Source organism: Dipodomys merriami, unplaced genomic scaffold (genome assembly GCF_024711535.1).
Source record: "Dipodomys merriami isolate MVZ:Mamm:240054 unplaced genomic scaffold, mDipMer1.0.p SCAF_7, whole genome shotgun sequence".
NCBI classification, from domain to species: Eukaryota; Metazoa; Chordata; class Mammalia; order Rodentia; family Heteromyidae; genus Dipodomys; species Dipodomys merriami.
This window is the reverse complement of record NW_027206290.1, coordinates 50,523,420-50,550,501: the sequence shown is the minus strand read 5'-3', so window position 1 is coordinate 50,550,501 and position 27,082 is coordinate 50,523,420. Positions and strand designations below refer to the sequence as shown.

Genomic DNA, 27,082 nt, shown 5'->3' with positions numbered 1-27,082 from the left:
AGTGACTGTGAGCAGATACATGTCCCCAAAAAACTTGCAGCCTCGAATACACTAAATACCGCTAGGAAACTGAGCCATGAGGGTAATAAAGAAAGAGCAGAAGCCGGGTGCAGGTGGCTCATGCCTATAATCCTAGCTACTCAGGAGGCTGAGATCTGAGGATCACGATTCAAAGCAGGAAAGTCTGTGAGCCTCTTATCTCCAATTAACCACCAGAAAACTGGACGTGGCTCTGTGGCTTAAAAGGCAGAGCACTTACCTTGAGCTGAAGAGCTGAGGGACAGTGCCCAGAGTTCAAGCCCCATGACTGACCCCCCCCAAAAAAAACCCAAAACAGAAAAAAAACAAAAACTACAACTTTCACTAAAGGAGGAGCTGGGATGATAAGTGTTTGCAGTTTCTGAGAGCCCACTCCAGGCCACCAACCCCACAAGCCTTGGGAAGCATTAAGAAAACTTGCCCTGCCCCTGGGGCAGCTTCCTCCCCTCTCCTACCAGCCACATTCCCTAAAACTGCCAGTGGCCTTTATCAGTTCCTGCTGAACATGTTCTTACCGTTCTTTTTTTTAATTCATAAAAACAAACATTGTAGCAGGGCATAATGATTTTAGTCCTGTAACACCAGCTACTTGAAACCTAGAGAGGCAGGAGGATCACAAATTCAAGGTCAGCTCTGGCCTAAGCATGTTCTGATACTCTACCCAGGTAGTCCTATGAGGGAGCATAGGATCCTGCAGCTAATCCCTGCCACAAGCACTCACCCAAGAACACGGAATTCACACCAGCTCACTGCCCCACCTCCCCTTGCAAATCCACAAAAGCATCCCCATTTGCACTCATAAAAACCTGCCCAAAACTTCACATGGCTCACATGTCCAAAAGCCAGGCGCTGGTGGCTCATGTCAGTCAACAGGCTAAGATCTAAGGATCACAGTTCAAGGCCAGCCTGGCCAAGAAAGTCCCATGAGACTCCTAACTCCAACGAAAAAAAATGGAAGTGGAGCTGTGTCTTAAATGGTAGAGGATAGAGCCTTGAGTGAAAAAGCTAAAGGACAGTATTCTGGTCATGAGTCCAAGCCCCACTAGTGGTGGGAGTGTGCACGCACATACACGTGCACTCGCACATACACACACACACAATGAACAACCCCCACATAAAACCAAAGATCAGAAAATCATCAGATAACTTAGTCTCAAGTCCAATGTTCTTTAGGACAGCATAGCATGGCTAGCCTGCGCCTACCATCAGTAGAATTCAATAATCCCAGGGTAAAGATTGCAACCTACAGGCTGCTGCCAGCCTTGAACAGCTGTGGACCTTGGAAGGTCTCTATCCACAGGAATGAGATTCCACTCCCCAGCTGGAGGTGAAGTGATCAGTAGGCCCGTCCCATTCCCAGCATGGAAACCCCAGGTTGGGTCCTCACCCTGTTACCAGTCAACTGGCTGGGCATCAACTGGACCAGAAGGTGCCTCCTACCCTCACACACCTGCTAGAGGACCTACATGTGACCACCACTGCACGCTCTCTCACAGCATCAGTTCTGGCCTCCCAGGGTGCCTATTCCACTTGAGAAGCTTTGCATCAGGTAACTGCTCCCAGGAGGGGCTTTGAGGGATGCTATTATTTTGTTATGTTTTTCTTGCACAATCTCCAGGGCTCTGAGGGTGCCAAGAGACAGCTGAATTGGAAGTAAATACAGCAGCACCTATGGGGTCTCCTGAGTTCCTTTTGATTGTGCCAGAGATAAGCGCTGCTGCTCCACTTCCACAGCTCCCTGTGAAAACTGTTTCTCTGCTTTAAAGAGCCACAGTGACTCTTCTTTTTGCAGCTACAGCTCCCAAAGCGCACAGGATTACACAGCAGTACTACTTGGCAGATTCCCAAGGATCTCAGCCTGGGCAGAAAAGTCTCAAGATTCTATTTCTAAAAAGCCAAGCTGGAGGTGTAACTCAAGTGGTGAAGTTGCCATCCTTCATTTAAAAAAAAAAAAAAAAAAAAAAAAAACAAGCTCTTGAGTATAAGTATAATACTGGGGGGGGGGAATGATAATAATAAGGGGATTGATTGGGGCTCTGGGAGTCCTCCTATGGCTGAAAATCACTGCTTTGTATTTTAGGGGGCTGGGATTTGCCAATGTTTTGTTTTCTTGTGACTCATTTCACGGCCCGAGGCATGCTAGGCAAATTCTTTACCACTGAGAGCTACCCCAGCCCAAGATCCCTACCAGAGAGACACATGGCTAAATTCCAAATCCACATTGCCTTCTATCTTGGTCAGTGTTTTTATCCCCCAAAGCCACCCTAGAAGCTTTGTCCCCCTAATGAAAGGATTAGAGGTGGGTAACATAATTAAAAATGCAGACCCTAGGGAGGAGACAAGGCCCTGAGCCAGGAAGAGACACATTTGTAGGCAGTTAAAAAGGTTCAAGGTGGCTCAGTAGTAGAGTGCTTGCCTTGTATGCATGAGGCCCTGGGTTCGATTCCTCAGTACCACATAAACAAAAAGAAAAAACCTGGAAGTGGTGCTGTGGCTCAAGTGGTAGAGCGCTAGCCTTGAGCTGAAAAGCGGAGGGACAGTGCCCAGGCCCAGAGTTCAGGCCCCACGACCGGACAAATAAAGATACAAAAACCACTATCCTAATTGGGGGAAGAGGGAACCACAGCCAGGTTCCTAGCAGAACCCTCCACGGCAGAAGCAGAAGGGACAATAGACTGTGTTGGTCCAAACAAAAAGCAAATGAATCTTCCGCCAAGGAAACATGTGCCAACAGCTGGGAAACCTCTCTCCAGGCTTCTGGGGATAAGCTTGACTGGCTTTCTCAGGCTCCTCCCGATCCCAATTCTTAATTGTTACCATGTGCAGATAACATGCAGACAGCCACGAAGAATAGGGGAAAGGAACAGGGTAAGGAGGGGGGAGGGGGGGGGCGGGGGCGCTGCCAAACAGTGGGGCCAGTTCTGAGAAGGATCCAGTACCTAAGCCTGAGCTCTGCCCTGGCACTATGCCAGTAAGTACCCCCGTGATGTGCTCCCCCAGAACTCCACAGCCTTCGCCCACCTTCTACAGCCAGCCATCTGTCCCTTCAAACGAGTCCCTGGCACCGATCTATCAAGGCCTCCTGTGTGCTGCTTGTCTTCCAAGGCCCCAATCCCCCAAAGACCTGAAGACCGCCTTTCAGTGAGGACACACCATCTCCACAGGCCACTGTACTGATGTTTCCTGATGTCTGAACTGCAGGGACCACATTTACAGCTTCACCTCACTCCATGAGACCTGAGGCTCCAATTTCTCCATGCAGCTGCCAGAGCCACAGCTGAACTCCAACCCTATTTCCGGCCTTTCCTGTTAATACCTCAGTTCCTAGAGCTCTCTAGGAGTCTCAGCCATGAATTAAGATCATCCACATCAGCTCCTGCCCAGAAGCAGCGATGTAGGTGAAAGGGTTGGAAGGATACAGGATAAAGGTGACAAAAGCCAGAGACTGGACACACAGGAGATGCCAAATGACTTCAGCAGGTCAAAAGTCTGGGTGGACAGGGTCTCCATGGACCATACTCACCCTCCTGATTACACTGGGCACTCTGCTCCATTGAAGAGCTGTATCACACTAGTGAGAGGATTAGAGTGGGTAATGGAATTAAAAATGCAGCCCCTAGGGAGGAAACTGGGCCCTGCACCAGGGAGAGGCACATTTCTAGGCAGCTGAAAAGGTTCAAAGTACTGGAACCTGCATGCTGGTCACACTGTCCTGTTTGGGGGAAGAGGAGGACACAGCTAGATTCCTAGCACACTCTACAGCAAGAGCCTGAAGAAGCAGGAAGAAAACTCAAAGCCCTGACCTGCTGCCTAGTTTATAGTGCAGTTGTCAAAGGTCGGTCACTCCTCTAGGAAGTATTAACCCTGCCCCTTTCTTCATGGTCCTCCCTCCCACCTTCTTTCTACTTGACCACCCCATCGGCCCCTACTTGACAAAAGGAGGTTCAAAGAAGCAGGAATCCAGCTCTAAGGAAGGCATTTACTTAATGTGTGCTTCTCAAATAGAACCTCAGCCAGAGGTTCTATTCTCTGCCCCAGAGAAGTCTCCATAAGGCTTTCTTAGAGGCTTCCTACAATAGAAAAATCAACTCTCACTCCTTACTGCTGTAGTCCCAAAGTCTGTCCACTTTAAAATATGAAATTCCAAAGACTTTGACTTGCTCAAAAGGAGAACACAACAGGGGTCACACAAAAGAAGATTTTTTTTTAAATTTTTTAGATCCGAAGTCTTAGAAACCGGTGTGTTACAAATGCCTTGATTTCTATTAGATTCCAGTGGTCGCATATGGGCTTCAGATCAAGTTTCTCAATCAGAGTTACTCAAGAGGTCTGCAGGGCTCCACCTCCCTTAGGTGGGGAAGCTGGGCCTGGACTTCGTGTTCAGTACAGGAGGCGCTGACCTCTCATTCCATTCCGGAGTCCCCTGAACATGCCAGCTTTGGAGGTCAATCTGCCCTCCTATTACTTCTTGATCAGCAGGGCTGGGTCACCCACTCCTGCAACCTTCCTTCCGTCAGCTAGTGAGCCTTCTTCACCTGCCCCAGGTCTTCATGGAGGACTTTGCTAGGCAAAAAGTAATCCATGTATGTGTCTTCATAACTTTAAACACCACCCCACACCTTCTCATCCCCAAGGCCATCCTACTCTTACTGTTCACAGAATCTGGACTCTTCACTGACCTGCCCTCAATTGACCTGGCCCCCAGTGACCTACCTGTCCCAGACACCAGTGCAAGTCTTCATGCCACATGACACTCAACACTCAGCAGTCAGTAGAGGAGAACTGTGATTCCATTTGACAGATAAGAAAAGTAAGCATCAGAGAGGTAAGGGTCATACACAGCCAGGAAAGAGAGTAGGCATAGGCATAGAGCTTCTCTGAAGTCTGCTTCTGATGCTGTCTGTCCTAGCCCCTCCAGCCTTCCTTCTTATGCTTCCTCCTCTGCCTTGCAAAACTCGAGAGTCACAAAAGCCTTCCCCAACTAGATACTGTCTAAAGTGTGACTTCCTGCTTCCTACCACTAGAACCCAGAGGAAGGGGTTCCTTGCATGAGCTCTATAAGTGATCCCATCAGGAGACACCTGACGTCCAGAACAGACACAAAGCTCTTAGGGAGGTGACTCCAGGCTGCAGGTCCTCCACTCCACCCCCACCCCTCTGCCTCCACCCAGTGGCTCTTCTTCCCCATAGGCTAGGCCCTGTCTTGTGCTTCCCTGTGGCCCTCTACATACTGGGGTGAAAGCTCCAATGCCCTCTGAGGCAGGCAGAGTCAGAAGCCTGCCGCCCCCTCTGCTCCTTTGGACAGCGCTTTCCAGCTGTGTATAATTCCCTCCTGTGTATAAGTCCCAGGATGGCCCAGCACTAGTGGTTCTTGCCTGTAATCCTAACTACTCAAAAGGCTGAGTTCTAAGGATTGAAGTTCTCTGCCAATCCAGGCAGAAAAGTCCATGAGACTCTTACCTCCAATTAACCAGCAAAAAAAGCTGGAAGTGGAGGTGTGGCCCAAGTAGTAGAAAGTGAGAGCATGAGAACCTGAGTTCAAGCCCCAGCACCCAGCACCCAGCACTAACAGGAGAGAGCAAGAGAAGAGAGAGACAGAGACAGAGACAGAGACAGAGACAAAGACAGAGTTTGGTAGACTCAGGACTGAGAGACACATTGGTGACTATCCCTGACTAGCCAAGCTCAGGTCTAAGGATGCTGACATGGCCCATTTTTGAAGGGCTTCGTCCCAGGATCCTGCAGGCCTCAGCAACATCTGATGTGGTCTGTGAGCATGTGATGATTCTCTAGCACGTGATGTGGGCTCACGGCTATGAACTTGCTGACTTGGGATCCAGCCAGGGCCCCCCCTGTAGCAGGTACTTATTTTTAAACAAACTATTCCTTCTGAGTCTGTCTCCTTATCAATGAGATTGTACTTTAAAAAAAAAAAAGTAAAGAACTACTCAGAAAAAAATATTAGGGTAGGAGTTGCTTGTGGGGAGCAGTAACTAATTAAGAAAAACCACAAGAACTTTCTAAAGCAATGACTGTTCTACATCATAAAATTCTAGTGTGTTTCACACAGATGTCTGCATTGGTCAAAACCTAGCAAATGCAAATATGTGCACATCATTACGGATAAATTTCACATAAATAGGGGAGGGAAACACACTCTGTCCTTAAGTACATGCATGCCAGAGTGCTTAGAAAAAGTGAAATAGTATTTGTGATTTACTTTAAAATGCACCAAAAAGTAATAAAAATAAGAAGGATGGAAAGCTGAAGGAATGGATCTCAGCATCACACAGCAACCAACAGTGTAAAATGTAGGAAGTGGGTACATGGTACATGTAGTATTTCAAATTTTTGACAATAAGATGTTGGAAAGAGGAAGAAGAAGAAGAAGAAGAGGAAGAAGAAGAAGAAGAAGAAGAAGAAGAAGAAGAAGAAGAAGAAGAAGAAGAAGAAGAAGAAGAAGAAGAGGAGGAGGAGGAGGAGGAGGAGGAGGAGGAGGAGGAGGAGGAGGAGGAGGAGGAGGAGGAGGAGGAGGAGGAGGAGGAGGAGGAGGAGGAGGAGGAGGAGGAGGAGGAGGAGGAGGCAGCAGCAGTATTATTCTTGTCTAATATTATGATGCTTCAATAAAATATTTCAGTCATAATGCTTACAACATACTGGACCTGAATAAGTACTAGGTAGATAGGAATTACCTAGTGGGTAGTTAGTACTCAGTGTATAGCAAGTATTCAGTGAATAGGAAGCACTGAGTGGTAAATACTTAATGGGTAGTTACTACTGTCTGAATCTTCACTATTGTTACTTGATGATATTTACACTTCAACAAATTCACTTATCTCCTTGTGTCAGTATTGCCGAGTCAATTCAGGTATAACTATATACCCCATTTTTCGGATGAGGAAGTCATGCCTTGGGATATAGCATACAGAAATAAACATACAGCATGTTCCTATTTCTCCTGTTCCCAGCCTCCCAGGTCTGGAGGAAAAAACAGGCTCCAAATTCCTCTAATTTTTAGCCATAAAAATGAATGAGATCATATTGTTGGAAGGAAAATGGATGGAACTGGGGATCATCAGAGTGAATGAAATAAGCCAAGCTCAAAAAAAATCATATTTCATGTCTCACATGCAGAATAAAGACCTAATTAATAATCATTGTTATTTAAATAGTTAATAATAATAGTAAATAACAATGATACAAAATAAGGGACATGAGCATAAAGGAGGCATTATCTGATGGAAGTAGGAATCAGCAAGAAGGGAGAGGAAGAAAGCAGAAAGTACTAAGAGAGTAGAAGGTGCTGAGGCACATGATCTATGTAAAGATACAAAATGAAACCCATTAAAGACTGTCAGAAAAAAAAAGAAGGAAAGAGCCAGGCACTGGTGGCTCACACCTGTAATCCTAGCTACTCAGGAGGCTGAGATCTGAGGATCAAGGTTCAAAGTCAGCACAGGCAGGAAAAGTCTGTGAGACTCTTATCGCCAATAAGCCACTCACAAAACCAGAAGTGGCACTGTGGTTCAAGTGGCAGAGTACTAGCCTTGAGCTGAAGAGCTGAGGGACAGCGCCCAGGCCCAGAGTTCAAGCCCCATAACCGACAAGAAAGAAAGAAAGAAAGAAAGAAAGAAAGAAAGAAAGAAAGAAAGAAAGAAAGAAAGAAAGAAAGAAAGAAAGAAAGAAAGAAAGAAAGAAAGAAAGAAAGAAAGAAAGAAAGAAAGAAAGAAAGAAAGAAAGGAGGAAGGAAGGAAGGAAGGAGAGGGAAGGGAAGGAATCTGTGAACAGGGATGGGAGGAGAAATCTGAGGAAAAGTAAAGGAATGGGTGACACTATCCAAAAATAAGAAATGGACTTGCTACCTGACTTATGAAATGGTAACCCCTCCATACAGTACCTTAATAATAACAATAAAATTATATTTTAAAAAAAGAAAGGGAAGAGGAATGGGGTTAATACATAATAAAAGGGTCAAGTTTGATCCCAGGTCACTGTCTGCCTCTATGGAAATATAGTGAAACCCTTTTGTACAATTAATGTATACTAATAGAAATAAAAATTCCCCCAGGGCAAAGGCCACTAGTGCCTACCCTGCCCTAAGTGACTCTGCAGGTGCTAAACTTCTGTGCCTGAGATCACAGCTGAGGGTGAAGACAATTTCTATAGGTTCCTTGAACTTTCCTGGGGGGCTATTAGAATGCAGATTTCTAAGCTACCTGCAAGTGTCCTGGTTCCAGGAAACTACACTTCCAGCATCCCAGCCTGTGAGACCTTTAGTCCTTTAAGGTTTCTTGTCTGGCTAGTTTTTGTGTTTTGTTTTGTTTGTGGGGCTGGGGATGCAGTCTAGGGCCTGATAAATGCTAGGTAGGCCTGAACCTCTAAGCTACACTCCCAGCTTTTGCTTTGCTTTTGTTTTACTTTCTATCTGAGATGGGGATCTTACAGGTTGCCCTTGAAGTTCAGTGCTGAGATTACAGGCATGCCCAGCCCCATAGGGTCTCTTTAAAGGCCAAATAGGCTAAAGGTATAGTGTAGCTCAATAGTAGAACACTTGCCTGGCATCAACAAGGCAACAAGGCCCTAGATTCCATCCAGGCACTATAAATTAATTAATTTAATTAATTAAAAATTCTGAAGCGGGGCTGGGAAGGTGGCTTAGTAGTAGAGTGCTTGCCTTGCATGCATGAGGCCCTTGGTTCAATTCCTCAGTATCACATAAGCAGAAAAAGCCGGAAGTGGTGCTGTGGCTCAAGTGGTAGAGTGCTGCTAGCCTTCAGCTAAAGAGCTGAGGGACAGTGCCCAGGTCCAGAGTTCAGGCACAACCAACAAAAAAATAAAAATAAAATAAAATAAACAGGAGAAGAAAAAGCTCATGTCTAACACCTAAAATGGCCAGGAAAGTGGCTGAGCCCTTCAAATACTCACTAGAGAAACAGATACTGTACATACACTTTTCACTCTAACAGAGAATGTAAATAAGCAGGAAACTAAGCCTGTCAAATGTCTGAAAACCCCTCTTGGCTCTGTCTGCTTGGTTTTAGAGGGATAAAATAATAAATACTTAGCCTGTACTCATAAATATGTCTCTGGCCTCTGGGGACTGCTTCTTGATGGTGAAACTGAAGTTTCTCATAGCACTAACACACTCTCTGGCTGCAGTCCGGAACATTCCCACATGGTTTACATTTAACCACATGTTAGTGGGCCCAGATTGCCAAGAGTGCTATGTCTCCCACTCATGAGATGATGACAGAGAGAGATCTGTCCTCCAGGGAATGCAGGGCTGGACCCCCTCAAGGCTGGGTCTGCAGGTGTCCGGTTCATGCTTCTGTCCACCCACCACATGTGGTTTTCATCTTTGACCAAAGGATACCTCCCAAGGCAGATTCCTCAAGTTTCTTTTTAGAAGGATACAAATGGAGCAGTGTGTGGTGGCACAAGACTATAATCCCAGATACTTGAGAGATAAAGGTAGGAGAATTATAGTTCAAGTCTGGATTGAATTAAAAGTGAGAGACCCTATCTGTAAAACAAACGAAGGTAAAAGGACTAGAGGTATGGCTCAAGAGAGGCCCTTAACTCAGAAGTAGAATGAGCTTGTTTATTGAAGCACCACTCTCCAGATTCCAGGTTACCCTGTTGGGTGCTGAGACCCCACCAGCGAGCACACAGTACCTGTAGGTGATCCTCACTTCAGTTCCAGGCTCATCACGCTCCCAGATCAAAGCAACACTGTCCGGGCACTTCTGGACATGCTGATCCAAGCAGTTAACTGTACAAAAACAAGTTTTGCAGACATAAATCTTGATGCCTTCAAAGTGAGAATGGGCCAGGTGTAGGGAGGAGTTCTAATTGGCTGTGGTTGATAAACTCCTGCCAAGAAGGACCCTGTGGTCACCCATGCTGATATTCTAACAGCCTGCAAGGAGAGGTGATCATTACCTGCAAAAGCAAGTATGATCCGCACTCAAGCATGCTCTCTAAAGTACAAGGTGACCTCCCAGGAGGCAGCCACGTCACACCAATGGTCCCAACCCTGGGACCATTGCCTTACCACTCCTGGACAATGAGCCCTGAGCCACACTCCCTAGATAGTTCCATGTGTAGCCTTGACTAGCACCACAGCCTGAACTGTAGAAAAGAATCCTTTTTCTTTTCTTTTCTTTTTGTGGGGGGAAGAGAGAACAGAGTGTTTGAAATCAAGGTCTCATACTTTCTAGCCAAGCACCTAATCACTTAAGCTACACCCCCCCCCCACTCCCTGGCAGGAAAGAATTCTTATTATAAGCAGGACATTCTGTTACCACCATAGTCATGCTGAGAGCCCTCTTATACCTCTAGCTCCACAAAGGGCAAATGACAGCCAGGAAGAAGATCTAAATTCAATACCAGGTGCCCAACAAAGCCCCTGTTTTAAACCAACTGCTGTTTCAAAAACTGACTAGAGAGTGAAGGAAATACCATCCTAGTTTTCCAGAAAGCTCTGCCTGCCCTCCATCTCTATAACACAAGCCCAGATTACATGACTTGCCTGTAAAACCAAAAGGTCAGGGCCCTGGTTAATCCCCAGGAAACCTGAGGATTAGTAGACTCCTCAGGTTTGTTCATTTGTTAACATCCTGTTCACTAATCTTTTGATTGCAAAGGTGAATTGAACTCAGACTGTCAACACAGAGACCCTTCCCAGCAGGCCTCAAAGCCAGGTCCTTGTTATTTACTTCTGCCACTGGCCCCTCAGTTACCTGGAGGAAACAAGGTCTTTGAACAGTCTGGACTACCCAACCGCCTGATCTCCCAAGGTCACCTCAAAGTTCCATATGTAAGTTATACTTCAAAAAGCTTAATAAACATAGATCCATGGAAAATAGTACCAATATGAATGAACACGGGAGATTTTGTTGAAGTGCTAGAAAACAGAACAGGAATCAAATGCCTACAAAATAGAAAAGAGGAACAGGAAGAAAGTGAATTGGGAAGAAGTACAGGGGCACACTTGGAGCTGCAAATTGATACTTGTGCCCATGTGTACTTATTTGGGTGCATATGTGTTGTGTGTTCAAAGTGAATTCATGCTATTCTCTGAACAGAATGGTACTGCAAGAACATCACTAATCTCATGTGAAGTTCTATTCACCATATTGAGGGTTTCTGGTGTTATTTCAGCCACTACCCAGGAGTGGGGACTGGGGCAGGGTGGTATCCAGTCAGTGAGACTCTAGCTAATGTCTAGCAAGTAAAGAGTATCTCTCTTTCGGCACAAAATAGTTCAGGACTTTAAAAGCACTAGAATTCACCAAGTGTCAGTGAGTCACATCTGTAACCCTAGCTGCTCAGAAGGCTGAGATCTGAAGAGTGTGGTTTGTAGCCAGTCTGGGCAGAAAAATCGGCAAGATTTTCTCTCCAATTAACCAGAAAAGTGTTGGACTGGCAGAGTGGCTCAAGTGGTAGAACTCCAGCTATAAGCAACAATGGCTGAGCAAGGGCATGAGTTCAAACCCCAGGATCAACACAAAAAAACAACTAAACAAAAAAGTTCCACCCCTTGGAAAACTTTCCCAAAATGTTTTTCTTGACAAGAGTCTTTTACAAGCTTGAGAGGAGGGTCTGGTTTAATTCAACCAGCCTCCAGGGCACCAATTCTACCAAAGGTATCATGCTCAGTTCCAAAGGAAAAAAGATAGATATTCAGCCCAACCATAGATGCAGATAACAGAAACAGCCCTGAGAATCATGTGAATGTTACCAAAAACACAAGGTGGGTTATAGCAGGTATTATAATATTGTCCACACAGAAATAGAGCTTAATGTATCCAGACAAGGCAATCCCATAGAAACTAATAACAAGGACTGAAACCAAAATATTAAGGGCTTCCCCATAAACAGCACTCCCCCAGAGGCCAGGGGGAGAAACTACTAGTATTTCTCAGATTACCCAGGTCACAGCATAGCAGATTAGCCTGGCTATCCTTCCCTCCATTGTCACCCTGTAATGATCCAACTGAGAACTGTTCTGTGCAACAGGTGTCAGGAGGACTGGGCCTTCCAGTGAAAGGAAAAGGCACTGTGAAAAGGATAGGAGCTTACAGACAGGTGAGACTTTAGTTGAAAAGAAAGTAATCTAGGCAGGTGGATATGCAAATCCTGAAGAGTATGGAAAAATAAACGGTGGGGAAAAAATTCGCAACTAGTTTGGCAAATATTAGCCAACCTTGCCCATGGGCATAAATGTGCTGTTTCTCTGACCAGGGTTGTGTGTCTCTGTGTGTGTGTGTGTGTGTGTGTGTGTGTGTGTGTGTGTGTGTGTGTGTGTGTGTGTGTGTGTGTGTGTGTGTGTGTGTGTGTGTGTGTGTGTGTGTGTGTGTGTCCAAAATCAAGTGTTTTCACTCTAATACCATAAAATCGTGACTTCTGAGCAATTGATACAGAGATAACCCTGTCACAAGCCCCTGTCCCCTGCTTGGAGGTGACTCCAGTGAGGTCCTGACAAGCTGGGCAGGCTCAGCTGAGGATTGACCCTGCAGAATCCTAGAGGAGAATTAAGAGACTGGGTGAGGCTGTGTACTTAGAAGAAAGCTCAGCAGGTAAGGAGACTGCTCGTATTGGACTTTGGTCACTGTCAGCCTTGGGCTGCTCCAGGTATCACCTGGGAGCTGGGGACAAATACAGACCTGCTGAGAAGCCCCGCAGGAGATGTGCACCCACACTGTCAGGGAAGCGCTGCTCTGACACACGCTGACCCTGGGTCACCCTAAAGGGTGCCTGACCAGCTGCAGATAGGAACAGCCAGAGGGTGCTCCCTGTGGTCCACTGGCCAGGAGGCTGTGGGAGGGGCTAAGACCACAGGTGACACTGCCTAGCTTCATCTCACCACATCACTTGCTCCCAGCACAGCCAGGGTGCCAGGACATTCTTCTTCCCCAGAGTGATTGCCTGACTTGAAGCTGAGACCTCAGAGCCCACTAAGGGCTTCCCTTTATTTTGTGCCAACTGAGAAGGCAGGCCTGAGGAAGGTGGATTGGAGAAAGGCCTGCTATGGTTGGAAAAGACCAGGGTGCAAACAGCAACATTAGCCATGTGTCCTTCTCTTCCAGATGGCATACATCTAGGCAAATCAGAGCAGAGCCCAAATACATTTGTTCCTTAGGAGCTTTCCACATACCAAGAGGGTATCAATCAATGGATGCCAAGACCCCGAGAGGCATACCTCTTCCTGCTGTCCATACACAGTCCAGGAAACTCCCCCTACTCCCAAGGACTTTGCATTAGCTTCTTCCTATCTGACCTCCTCACCCCCAATTTATGTTGCAGGGCTCTCTCTCTCTCTCTCTCTCTCTCTCTCTCTCTCTCTCTCTCTCTCTCTCTCTCTCTCTCTCTCTCTCTCTCTCTCCCTCTCTCCCTCCCTCCCTCCCTGTTCTTGAAGTCTGTGCTTTCCTCTGCCTGAAATGTTTGCTGCCTGCTACACAGATTTGGTCAGAGGCCAAGTATCCTGTTCATGTTTGTGTTGTTTTGTTTTGTTTGGGGCGGGGCGCGGGTTGGTCAGTTGTGGGACTTGAACTCTGGGGGTGGGCGCTGTCCCTCAGCTCTTCAGCTCAAGGCAAGTACTCTACCACTTGAACCACAACAGCACTTCCAGTTTTGTGAGTGTCCTATTGGAAATAAGAGTCACACAGACTTTTCTGCTCAGGCTGGCTTTGAACAACAATCCTCAGATCTCAGCCTCCTGAGTAGCTAGAATTACAGGCATAAGCCACCAGCGCCCAGCCTCCTATTCATATTTATATGCTGACAGCCTACCTCAGATCACAGAGCCAAACATGTAGCAAAGCTCTTCATGATGGAAAGACAGACAGAGAATTCAAATCCTTCAGCTGGAAGAGTACATTGGGGTCTAAGTGTCACCAGGTTGTCCCTCAGGCTCAGGGGAAGAAGCAGATACCCACTATGTGACTTTATCCTTCAAATTAGAAGGTCTCTTTGATTGAACAAAATCAGTGCTTTTTACCCTTGAGTGATGTCCAAATCCCCGAGGGCTTGTTAGCACATGGATGCCTGGATCCCACAGAGACCACCCCAGCCCCACCCTGACTAGATGATCCTAACATGAAGCCTTGGCTGATCCCAGGCCACAAGGTACTAGACTAGACATATTCTGTAGACAGATATACTTTATATATGAATCCAAAATTCTGTGTTTCCTTTTTTCTTTTTTTTCTGTCTCTCTTTTTTTTCCTTTTGGGAAGAGAGCAACTAAAACACACTTGCCAGCTCTGTGTGAAACCTGGCCAAGCTTCCCTGGCTGGCCGCCTGGAACTGCTGCTGAAATCTTGTTAAGTCTGGGCTCTGGCCAGCCACCCACCACCCACAGACAATGTCCTTGAAGTCCCAACTTCCTAATCCTGGGAGCAACATAAGGCTCCCTGACTCTGGGCTTGACTAAGAATCAGGTGCTCTTTGAGTGTTTTCTAAGATGGGGTCAGAGGGTGTCACAGTGTTCCCAAGGGAAATACACACACACACAAACACACACACACACACACACACACACACACACACACACACACACACACACACGGAATAATTCTTTCTTTGCTAGCAGCCACCAGTGCACCATAGGAGTATGCAGGGCTGGGGTAGTGGGGAGGGAGTGGTGGCTTTAAAAATGTCAAACTGATTGGTTGTTCTTAGCATATATTTATGGTTCTTGACTCCAAGAAGGAAAAGAAGAAGGGAAGAGAGGGAGGTAGGGAGAAAAGGAAAAAATGCAGGGTAGGAAAGAAGGAAAAAAGGAAGGGAGGGAGAGAGAATAAATTCTTCTGTCTCTATATTTAAAATGGCAATAACAAATACAAAACACAGAGGCATCTCAATCTGAGGAACTGGGCGGTGGGACAAGAAAATTACATTTCCAAGAAGAGCTGGGCCAGTGCCCAGCACAGTTGAAGGCGTAGCTCAAACCCTACCTCCTATTTCAAGCCTTCCAAGTCTCCCAGCACACAACTGTCCTCCCACCTCTCAGTTGGCCCAGGACCATTTAGCACTGTCTTCTGCCTAGTTGTCTCCATTCTGGGATACAAAGGGTCTGGATCACAAGGACCTGGAGGATTCTCCTTTACTCTATCATGGGAACTGGGGGCGGAGAGTTACATTTTAATTCTCCTAGCAGATGTGAAAGCCTTGAGGGAGTTGCCCCAGGATGAGTTTGTTTATGTAGTAGGTAAAGTTAAAAATCACAGGAAATTGCTTTGGTCTAAGCTCTTGCTCAGACAGTTTTAAAGTCAAAATGGAGTCACTCATGATAAAGTTCCCATCCCCAAACTGAAACTTGGTTGTTTATCTGCCCTTTAGAGGAATCAGGATTAGAGTGAGAGCAGCCGTCCAAACAGTCCAGTGTTAATGAGCCTGGAGATGAAGTTCTTTCTGCTAGCCCAGGCTAGCCTCAAGCTCACAAGCCTCCTACCTCAGCCTCTGGAATGCCAGAATTACAGGCATGAGCCACCACTTGATGAACCACTCACCTTGATCTTTTCACAGGAAAAAATAATGTGAAGAAGTCTGATATCAGCCATCAGTTATTACCCTGTTTTTCTGTCTCCCCACTCCTGCCTCATGAGGAAAATAACTTTAGCATGACCGATCTGGGTTTTGTTGTTGTTGTAGTTTGGGCTTCTGCTTTTTTACATCCCTCCTCTGTAAAATCTACACCAAGACCCATTTTGTAGAATTCGGTGTTGTTCAACTCTAGAAAAGAAGAGCAAGGAAGCAACTGAGATTATTAAACAGCCCACAAGTGCTTGGTTGGTTATTAAATAAATCCCTGGCATACACGTCCACTTCAAATGAACCAGCTCTACCTGGTTGGGAGGTTAAGATTGGGAGGACCGTAGTTTGAGGACAGCATAAAGGTTTCACAGCTCTTATCTCGGTTGAGATGGTGCAGTGGCACCCATCTATCATCCCAGCTACAGTGGGGAGTATAAAAAGTGAAACTCTGTCTCAAAAGTCACCAAAGCAAAAAGAGCTGAAGGTGTGTGGCTCAAGCAGTAGAGCCATGGGATTTTCTATTTAATTAACAAATAGTGCCTGGTAGCGCATACTTGTAATCCTCAGCCAATCTTAACTCCTCAGGAAGCAGGCAGAGGCAGGAGCATCACCAGATCCCTGAGGTTCAGGCCAATCCAGGCAAAGTTAAAAGTTAAAAATAAAAAAGTAGAAGGGGGAAGGAAGGGGTGTGGTTCAAGTGGTAGAGCACTTGCCTAGCAGGTGATAGGGCCTGGGTTTAATCCCTAGTACAGGCTTGGGGTGAGAAAGGGAGAAAATTAAGAATGTTGTTATCTTTATATAGATGTCACACAATAATATAACCATTTTTTAAATGTTCTTTATCTTTGCAATGCTGGGGATAGACCTCAAGGCATCCATATGCTAAGCAAACCTGATACCAGTACACTCCATCCCCAGCCCACAAGCACTTGGTTGGTTGTTTAAATAAATCCCTGTCATACACATACACTTTAAATGAACCCAACTCACAAAACTTCAATGTGAATCAAAAGAAACTAGGAAGTTAATATCCCACGAAAGGATTCACAATGGTTATCTTTAAATAGCACATCTTCCCAGCACATTTTGAGATATTGCATCAGTCACAAAAACTGTATTTGCCAACTTTCCAGAAGCATGTGCTATTTAAAGTAAGCCATGCCTCTCACAACTGAGAATTCAGAGGATAGGTTACATTCCCATTTAGAGTTCCTTAGAAACCTAGATAGGCTTTCTTCTTTTTGGTAATGGTACTGGGACTTAAACTCAGGGCCTGGGTGCTGTCCCTTAATTTTTTTTTCTCTAGGCTGGGGCTCTACCACTTGAGCCACAGCTCCACTTCAGGATTTTTCATGGTTAATTAGAGATAAGAGCCTCATAGACTTTTCTGCCTGGGCTGGCTTTGAACCATGATCCTCAGATCTCAGCCTCCTGAGTAGCTAGGATTAGAGACATTAGCCTCCAGCACCCAGCTAGACGTGTGTGTGTGTGTGTGTGTGTGTGTGTGTGTGTGTGTATGTGTGTGTAATCACTGAGAGAAAAATGGCATGCAGGCTGTGTAGTATCTGCCTTTGATTATCACTGTTCCTGCTTCTGAATTGTTGGGACATGGCACAGAAGAGAATGCTACTAACACACTTGGTATGTATGCAGTTAATCTTTCAAAAAGCCTCAAAATGCTACAGTGTGGCTTAGTGAGAGAACTGTTTCTTGGTGTGTGTGAGGCCTTGGATTCCATGTCCAGCACCAGGTAGAAGGCATTGCCCAAGAAATCTCTCAGTATTCAATGGTTGGTTAAAAATAGTTTATTTTGCCAGGCACTAGTGGCTCTTGCCTGTAATTCTAGCTACCCAGGGTTCAAATGATCACAGGTCAAAGCCAGCTAGCCAGACAAATCTGAAAGACACTGATCTAATTAACCAGAAGAAAAAAAGTCAGAAATAGAGGTGGCTCCAGTGGTGGAGAGCCAACCTCGAGCAGAAAAAGTCAAGTGAGAGTACAAGTTCCTGAGTTCAAGCCCCAGAACTGGTGCCTGTGCACACACACATACACACATACAAACACACACACACACACACACACACACACACACACACAAAGTCAGACTCAAATTGTGCACACACACATACACACATACAAACACACACACACACACACACACACACACACACACACAGTCAGACTCAAATTCAAGACCTAGAAAACAGGGCTTAGTTGTGTGTTGAGTTGAAAACAGCACACACCTCAGTGATCTCTACATTTATAATTCTGGCATCCTATATTCATATGGCACAGGGCAGTACCTATGGAGCCTACCAAAAAAAAAAAACAGAGCCAAAAGTCAAAGGCAGGAAAGAATCCTTTTTAGAACGTGGCTTTCCCAAGAACTTTCTGCATAAAGATGAGAGAGGCAACTCACTGAAAGGGGAGGAATCACCTCCCCATCCAGGGCCTAAGGCATCAGCATGACAGATGGCTATCAGAGTTTGTGTGGGTAGAGTACTGGGGAATTTGGGGAACCAATTTAGGACCTGAACACCTTCCAAGACTTGTTTTCTACTCATCTCAGCTTGATCAAAAGTAAACCTTATGGGATACAGTTCAGGTAGACCGCTTGTTCAGCAGCACAGCTGCAGGCCAAACTCAAGGTCAAGCCTTCCCAAAGACTTCATTAATAATTTACACCAGCCAGTGATTGAGGCTGTTCAGGACTTGAAGACCCTTGAGTGCTTTGGGAGTCTTACCTAATCCTAACCAGAGCCCTAAAGTGAGTATTCTGATATCCACATCTGATAAAGAAATAAGCAGACAAGACTAATAACATTCCCCAAGTCACACAGGCTTGTCATAAATCTCACGGTTTCTGCATCGACCATAGGCCTGTAAATAGTAGGCATTCCCTGCATGGTTTTAGGGTCAAGTTCCAGTGGAGCCCAACCTTCTTCTATCAAGTTAACTCAACTGTGTTAGTCCATTTTTTGTTACTATAAGCAAATACTAGAGGGAGAGAAACTTTATAAAGAAAAGAGATCATGGGGCTTGGAAGGTGGCTCAGTGGTAGAATGCTTGCCTTGCATGCATGAGGCCTTCGGTTCGATTCCTCAGCACCACATAAGCAGAAAAAGCTGGAAGTGGGGCTGAGGCTCAAGTGGTAGAGGGCTAGTCTACAGTGGAAGAGCTTAGGTACAGTGCCCAGGCTCAGAGTTCAGGCCCCCCAATCGACAGAGAGAGGGGGGGGAGGGAGGGAGGAGATCAAAGTATATTTTAGGAACATATGAAAAGGTAATGAAAAACATTTTTTTAAAGACTGCAAGAAAGATTTCTTCAAAAGCAGGAAGAAGGAAGAGAAACTGTAGAGAGCTGCGAGAGGCCGCACCTGGAAGATGGCGCCGGCTTCCGCCCTCCGCCTTCCCGATGGCGAGTGCTCTCGTGGTAAACAACTCCTGATATGGCTAAGGCGAAGAATCTGGCTTGCTTCTGTGCACCTGAACCTATTGGCGGTTCCCACGTGGCGTATCAGGGTTGGCTACCCAGCGGGTATTTAAGGCTGTGGGGAATTCTCCCCGGGGTTGGGGTCAGAAGATTACTAAAAGGTCCTGAATAAACTGCGGAGAGAAGAGTCCGGTGTCGCGTCGTCATTACCGGCCGAGGCGGTAGCGACACATGGTGGCCCGTACGGGGACTCAGCCACAACCCCAACGAGGACTCAGAACTCTCTGTGGTCAGGGTGGTGCACCGGTAAGTTCCCAGGTAAAAGGGGAATCCGCCACAAGAGCGGGGATAAGTCCCCAGGTAAAAGGGGAATCCGCCACAAGAGCGGGGATAAGTCCCCAGGTAAAAGGGGAATCCGCCACAAGAGCGGGGATAAGTCCCCAGGTAAAAGGGGAATCCGCCACAAGAGCGGGGAGTAAGTTCCCAAGTAAAAGGGGAATCCGCCACAAGAGCGGGGGGGATTTTTGCTCTTCTCGGTAGATAAAGAGAGAGTGAGAACCCGGGGCTAGTCAGTAGAGTAGCCAAACGTGAAAGTAAAAGCTTGTTTACCAGCTTTAAATGTTTGAAACATGGGCGCTTCTTTTTCGCACCCAATTTTTTTGGCTCTCAATGAGCTACTGCACTCAAAAAAGTTAAAAATAAAAAAGAGTACTTTAGAGAGATTTTTGAATGAATGTGACACCGTTGCCCCATGGTTCGCTGTCTCTGGAAGCCTCACGGTGGCCTCTTGGGAGAAACTAGGGAGGGACCTAGATTTTGCCTCTGAACAAGGAACGCTTAAGAGCGGAGTGAGACCAATATGGAAACTGATAAGAGGCTGTCTCGAGGACCAGCGTTGCAGTGAGGCGGTAGAGAATGGTCAGGCCGCCTTAGAAATGCTGCAGGAAGAAAGATCGGAAAGGGCAGACAGCGAAAAGGAGGAGAGCAGGGGGGGGTTATACCCTGATTTTGCCGAACTAGAGACCTCTGAGTCTACAGACTCAGAGGAATTACAATCAATCATAGAACAAATAGAAAAAACAAAGATAAGAAAGAGGAGGAAAGGGAAGGAGAGAGAGGACCCAGATAAAGACGAATGCACGCCCTCCGTGCACCGCCCCACACCTTCGGCCCCTCCGCTCTATGCGGAGGATCCTGGAAGTGGCAGCCCCGGCTGTTCTTTCAGCCCAGGAGTGTGGAAAGCGGTCAGAACCGAGTTACATCTAGCCTGTCCAATATTTCAGGATCCACAGGGACAGCGGTATCATGAACCCTTAGATTTTAAGGTGATAAAATCTTTAGCTGAGTCTGTGCGGACATACGGAATCACGGCCTCCTTTACTGTAGCCCAGGTGGAGGCCCTAAACAGACACTGCATGACACCCGGTGATTGGAGTGGGCTCGCACGAGCTTGTTTGAGCCCAGGTCAGTATTTAGATTGGAAGGCCTTTTTGATTGAATTTGCTAGTGAAGAGGCTGCGGCCAATCAGGCTGGGGGAAACCCAGCTTGGGACAGAGATATGCTGCTTGGACAGGGGAGATTCGCCAATCAGCAGATAGGCTACCCGGTTCAAGTTTATGAACAAATCAATAAAATTGGCATAAAGGCATGGAAGGCCTTACCAAATAAAGGCGAGGTGAGTGGCAATCTCACCAAAATCCTGCAGGGCTCTACGGAGCCGTTTTCGGACTTTGTTGCTCGTATGGTTGAGGCCGCTGGCAGAATTTTTGGTGACCCAGACGCAGCCATGCCATTAATTAAACAGCTTGTTTACGAGCAGTGCACTAAGGAATGCAGAGCCGCCATAACCCCATATAAGAACAGGGGACTAGAAGCATGGATGAAAGTTTGCAGAGAGCTGGGCGGACCACTAACTAATGCTGGATTAGCTGCTGCTGTGGTGCAATTAACCCAGAAGAATGAGGGCTGGGAAGGTGGCTCAGTGGTAGAGCACTTGCCTTGCATGCCTGAGGCCCTGAGTTCAATTCCTCAGTACCACATAAGCAAAATGAAAAAGCCGGACGTGACGTTGTGACTCAAGTGGTAGAGCGCTGGCCTTGAGCTGAAGAGCTGAGGGACAGCGCCCAGACCCAGAGTTCAGGCCCAGGAAAAAAACCTATTCAAAAAATGCTGCAAATTTGTCTAAACAGTTGTCTAGTTATCTTTTAGGTAATTGAACTGGGGAGTTCGACAGCCTGATGGAACAGCTCAGGGTTGCCATCGTCATGGTGAACTCGACCTGAGTGGATGCCGGATTGGCGGAGGGGTTATCTTCATGGATCTCCGCTGCTATGATTCATCTCAAGGAGGGGGCGGGTTTGGGAGCCCTGATAGGCCTTCTGGTGTTAGCCTCCTTGGTATGTCTGTGGTGTATTTGCCAAATTAGAGGTTCTCAGCGTCGCAGTGCAGCCATGGTTATCCAAGCCTTTACAGTCATTGGAGCAGGTCAGTCCCCCTAAGCGTGGCTTGCCACCCTAAAACAATGAACACAGATTGCAAAGCCAAAGTACTGCAGTCGAGAGGCATGAGTTTTGCCCTCGAGGAGAGCATGTTTGATTGCACACGGGTTCGATTCGCCTTTTCCCGTCCTTGTGAAAAACGAATCAATGGACAGGCTGAGTCATCCCTAGAGAAGGTACCCTCTGGGAGAAGGCTTGTATGCAGTCCTTGCAATTGCACAACAGGGATCAGACCTCTGTTCTCATCTGTGTTCTTTAAACAAAAAAGGGGGAACTGTAGAGAGCTGCGAGAGGCCGCACCTGGAAGATGGCGCCGGCTTCCGCCCTCCGCCTTCCCGATGGCGAGTGCTCTCGTGGTAAACAACTCCTGATATGGCTAAGGCGAAGAATCTGGCTTGCTTCTGTGCACCTGAACCTATTGGCGGTTCCCACGTGGCGTATCAGGGTTGGCTACCCAGCGGGTATTTAAGGCTGTGGGGAATTCTCCCCGGGGTTGGGGTCAGAAGATTACTAAAAGGTCCTGAATAAACTGCGGAGAGAAGAGTCCGGTGTCGCGTCGTCATTACCGGCCGAGGCGGTAGCGACAAGAAACAGAAGGAGATGAATGCATGTTCATGTATGTTACATGCATGTATGAAAACATCATAATGGAACTCCCCACATTGTACAATTCATAATGATGACAAATAGTGTGAGGGAAAAGGAGGTTTAGTTACCTTGCAGTTCTAGAGGTTCAAAGTCTACCTATCTCTGGCAATCACCTTCTTGATGACAGAGTCTGAGATGGCACAGGACATCATACAGAAGGAGACAGGAATATCTTTGTCTCTTTTGATAAAGCTCTAAAAGGATTTATAAAGGATTCGATCTTGGGGGCTTTACCCAATTCAAATCCACTTCCAAAGACTGTCACTAAACACTGTAGTCAATTTACACTCAACTCTCTTAATGCCTCACAATAGGAATTAAACTCTTGCATAAGTTTTAGGGACAAACTATATGTTGATCATAGCACCAACCCAGGCTCTAGACTTGGTAGTAAGATACAAGCTATCGCCATTAGATACTGTCCAGTGTCCTGACCCTCAGCACTTGAAAAGAATCAAATGCTCGAGCCACTAAGGTAGAGGAAGGGAGGCAGGGGGTAGGGAGGAGCAGTTTGTTGTTCAACAGTGGCAACTAGAACAGAACTCAGATACACACCTCTTTTTTTTTCTTTGCTTTGCTTTTTTTTTTCTGTTCTTGGGGCTTGAACTCTGAGCCTGGGTACTGTATTGAGCTTTTATGCTCAAGGCTGGCACTCTATCACTTGTGCCACAGCTCCACTTCTGGCTTTTTCTGGATAATTGGAGATGAATCTCACAGACTTTTTTTTTTTTACGCTGGCTGGCTTCAAACTACAATCCTTAGATCTCAACCTCCTGAGTAGCTAGGATTACAGTCATGAGCCACCAGCACCCAGCTTCCACACTCTCTTTATTTATACATAACACAGGAAAGGGAAATTCATAAGTAGATAGGGGTGACTTTAAACACATAGCAGAAACTACTAAACAACCGTGTTGCCCATGTTTGTTTGTTAGAGCCAATTTCACCACATGAATCCCAATTCTGTTTGTTTTAGCAGGCTCTTGGTTTGTTTTTTTTGTTGTTTGGTTTGGTTTTTTGTTTAGTTTTGTTTTGCTTTGTTTTTGGTGCATGCAATCAGTGGGTCTCAGACCTGACTGTACACCTGCTTTCTAGAGAGCTAGTTTACCTCAGATGGCAAGTCACCAGACTCTGAATTTCTAAATCCAGAGGTCTAGGATAGGCCCAGAATATGACTTTCTAAAATGTTTCCAGTTAATGCTGTGGCCCAAAACCAACTTTGGAGATGCACTGGTTAAGCTATCTTTAAAAGGTCCACAGTTTTCTTTTTTTTTCTTTTTTCTTCTTTTTTTTTAAGCAGGGAGGAGTGGAGGGACACCAGCCATCTTCATGCTGACATTATCACATGCAACAGATACATGGAGCTGAAACAAATCCTACCACATCCGCTGTTTTCTAGGTGTCTCCCAGTGCAATTGTGTCCTTTGAATTTCACTACTCTGGTTTGCAGACACTGACAAAGAGCAAGGATGTTGCAGACAGCTTGGTGCCTAGGCAGGGCCATCCAAGCAAGAGATCTTTGGAAGTGTTGTTTTCCTACAAGTCAGTTTGTTGAAGCTCAGTGTCTGCCTATGGTTATTATAAAGGACACATTTTCAGGAGGAGTAAATGAAGAAAAAATGAAAAACTGGGTGCCAGTGGCTCACGCTTGTAATCCTAGCTACCCAGGAAGCTGAAATCTGAGGATTGGGGTTTGAAACCAGCCAGGTAGACAAGTCCATGAGACTCTTATCTCCAATTAACCAGAAAAAAAAAAATCTGGATGTGGAACCACATGTGGCTCAAGTGCTAGATTTAAGGGAAAAAAAGACAAGCAAGGGTGTCAGACCCAGAGTCCAAGCTGGAGGAAGAGGAGGAGGAGGAGGAGGAAGTAGAAGAGGAGGAGGAAGAGGAAGAAGAGGAGGAGCAGCAGCAGCAGCAGCAGTGGCAGAAGAAGAGGCAGAAGAAGAAGAGGAGGAGGAAGAATAATTATTGTCTGCTGACTACACTTGACCTTGGCCAGGATAAGGTCCTCCTGGTCAGTCCTGAGGCCCACTCCCCTGCTTGTCAACTGCATCTGCAGGAGATAAACACTGATGACATTCTCTTGGCCTACGCCTCCTATGACCAGGGTCACTTCCAAAGGAACTGTACTTGTCCTTTTGCAAATTGCTTTAGTCCCTTCAAGGACACATTCCACCAACTCGGCACACATCAGGATTCTTTTTTTTTTTTTAAACCTCTACTAGTTCAAGTACACTTGCTGACTCAGTATTAAAGAAAACGCTTATCTGGTGACTCATTTTGATTAAACCCATGAATTAACATTCAATATGGGGTGGGGGAGCTGGTCCAAAGTTCCTTTAAGGTTCTGTATTTGGAATGTAGACACTATAATATTGAGGCAATGTATGAATATATGATGACCAAATATATTACATATATTGTCAAAATTGCTACTTCTTGCCAGGTGCTGATAGCTCACCTCTGTGATCCTAGTTACAAAGGAGGCTGAGAACTGAAAATCAAGGTTCAAAGCCCACACCTAGCAGAGAAGTCTATAAGTCTCAACTCTAACTAATTAGCAAAAAGCTAGAAGTGAGAGAAAAGGCCAAGTGAGAACACAAGGCCCTGAGTTCAAGTACTAATACTGGCACCAGAAAACAAAAAAACTGCTATTGCTTGTTGATCACTAGTAAGGGGGGCTGCCCAGTCCTGGCATTCCAGCACACTCTTACAGCCAGCCTTAACAGGTGAGCATTATTGTCCTGTTTTACAAACAAGGACAAAGTCTCAGAAGAGGAGAGTTACTGGAAGACAGAGTAGAATTAGAAAGACACCAGATTCCATCTCCACATCTGGCCCTTGAGCAAGGAACAATCTTGCACAAAAACCTCCAGTTCTTTTCTTACACCTCTCCAGACCCACCCAGCCCATAGAACCAACCACAGCCTCTCTGACTACTCCACTGGGGCCAAGCTCTCCTCCTGGAGGCCTACCCAGAAGGATCAGCCTAGCCTGCAGTTCCAGGGCCAAGGTTTCTTTGCCGCCTTCTCAGTGCCTCCGATGATTACAGTGAGAGGGTACTGTGTGTCTTCCTGTGCCCAAATCGTAGCAGAACAGGATTCAGGCTCTGCAGAAACCAGTTGGCTCGCTGCTGGAGAGGGCTTTGGGGTTCCCCAGGCCCAACCACCAGGTCTAAGACAGGAAGTATGTCTTGGCTGCCCAGTTCTCCTAGAGGCTCCCGCCCCCACACTCCCCAGAACAAGGAGATAACCAGCCCCTCGGCCACAGTTATGTTTACTCGGCAGGGCTTGTTCCCAGGGGAGTCACCACCGCCAGGCAACGGACGGTGACAACAAGGGCCACATGCTTACTGCTTTCCGTTTATGCAGCTGGCCAGGGAACAGGAACAGAGAAGTTCGGGCTCCAGGGACACTTTGCTCTGCACCAACCTCTTTCCCACCACCCCCCTCCCCAGCCTAGCACAAGTGTCGCCCTCTGCTCCCCCTTTTCCGCAGCGCCTCCCCTCCCCACCCCAAGACTTGAGCCTTTCAGCCTGTGAACCCTCGTAATTCAAGTGTGAAGACAAATCCACTGAGACACTGCGCCGGGGAGGAGCAGGAGGGAAAAAGCGGATTCTAGAGCATCTAGTCTGTCCCGGGAACTGGAGACCCTGGGCCCCATCGGGTGGGATTCAGGACGAGGGTGACAGGGCGCGGGGTCGGGGAGATGGGGGGGGCAGAATGCTGGAGGAGGGGGGGGCTCCTGTAAGAAGACCCTGGCCAGTTCCACTCGCCCGGCCCGGTGACAGCTGCTGGGGAGCCGGGGGTGAGGGGGGTGCTGGAGGGGAGAGGAGTTCTTTCGGTGTCCTCAGAACGCGCGAGTCCGGGGTGTCCCGGGCGCCCCCCGCCCCCCCCCCCCAACCCACTCACCAGACACATTTAACTGGCCTCCTAGGAACCAGCCGATCCTGCCCGTGTGGAAGTCGCAGTCCCAGACGGTGTGGTAGGGGGTGTCCCACACCAGCGTGTCGCGCGCCAGCGGTCCCCAAAAGGCAGCCGGCTCCAGAGCCGCCTGCGCGCTCAACGCGGGGTACGAGCCGGGGGTCGCGGCGGCGGCGGCGGGGGCGCGGCCCGAGAACCCCAAGGCCGCCCCGCGCGGCGCGCTCCCCGCACACAGCGGCCGCCCCGCCTGCCCCGAGCGCCCGCGCAAGACGCCCACCAGTCGCCCCACGCCGCGGCCCAGGCTGCGCGCCGCCATCTCGCCCGACACCCGTCCCCCCCCTACACACACTGAGGGTACCCGGAGCTCGGGGTGCCCCTAGGAGCCTCCGCGGGCCCCGCCCTGACTCCGCCCTCCAGCCACCACCCACTCCTCGGGGCTTCCTTGAAGCCGCCTGGGTCCCCACCCCTTGTCCTCCCCCGCTCGGGATCAGGGACCTCGAGAGGAAATGGGGAGCGTCCGGGGTGGGAGGGGCAGGGGAGGGGTGCAGGGGAGCGCCCCGGCTGCTCCGCGCTCTTCGGGGCGTCGGGCTGTGTTGGGTTCTGCGCGCGCTTTTTGCAGAAGCAGGTGTATTGGGGCGCACGGGCTCCAGGACTGGGGTGCGGAGAGCCCTCCGGAGTTGGGGGGGGCGGGGGAGGAATGTCAGTGCCTGGTGGATGGAGCGATCGAAGCGCACTGAAGGGGGGGTCGGAGGACCAAAGGTCAGTCGGTCCGTTCAGCATCACAAAGGGAGGCTTCCTAGTTGCTCCCTGGAGAATGAACTCCTCTCCTAACGGTGCTGGCCTGCGCTCTACCCACCACACACCTAAGGGCCCCCCACCCGCGGAAGAAGCTGGCAGGGGAGGCCTTCAACCCAGGAATTATGGAGGCCTGAGCGAAAGCTCCAGTTCCTATCATCCACCTTCCCACCTTGGTCTCTCCTGCCCAGGGAAAAAGTTTA

The 27,082-nt window shown here is 47.6% G+C and overlaps 1 protein-coding gene across 1 annotated transcript in view; it reads right to left on the bottom strand.

Moving 5' to 3' along the window:
* Acss1 (acyl-CoA synthetase short chain family member 1) overlaps positions 1 to 26,434 on the bottom strand; it is a 64,317-nt gene extending 37,883 nt beyond the window's left edge. The window contains exons 1-2 of the mRNA XM_070006633.1: positions 26,073 to 26,434; positions 9,715 to 9,811 (exon numbers count right to left, since the gene is read on the bottom strand). Of these exons, the coding sequence (XP_069862734.1) occupies positions 9,715 to 9,811; positions 26,073 to 26,400 (425 nt within the window). The 5' untranslated portion in view covers positions 26,401 to 26,434. The remainder of the gene's footprint in view (positions 1 to 9,714; positions 9,812 to 26,072) is intronic.
* Between the last annotated feature and the right edge of the window lie 648 nt (positions 26,435 to 27,082).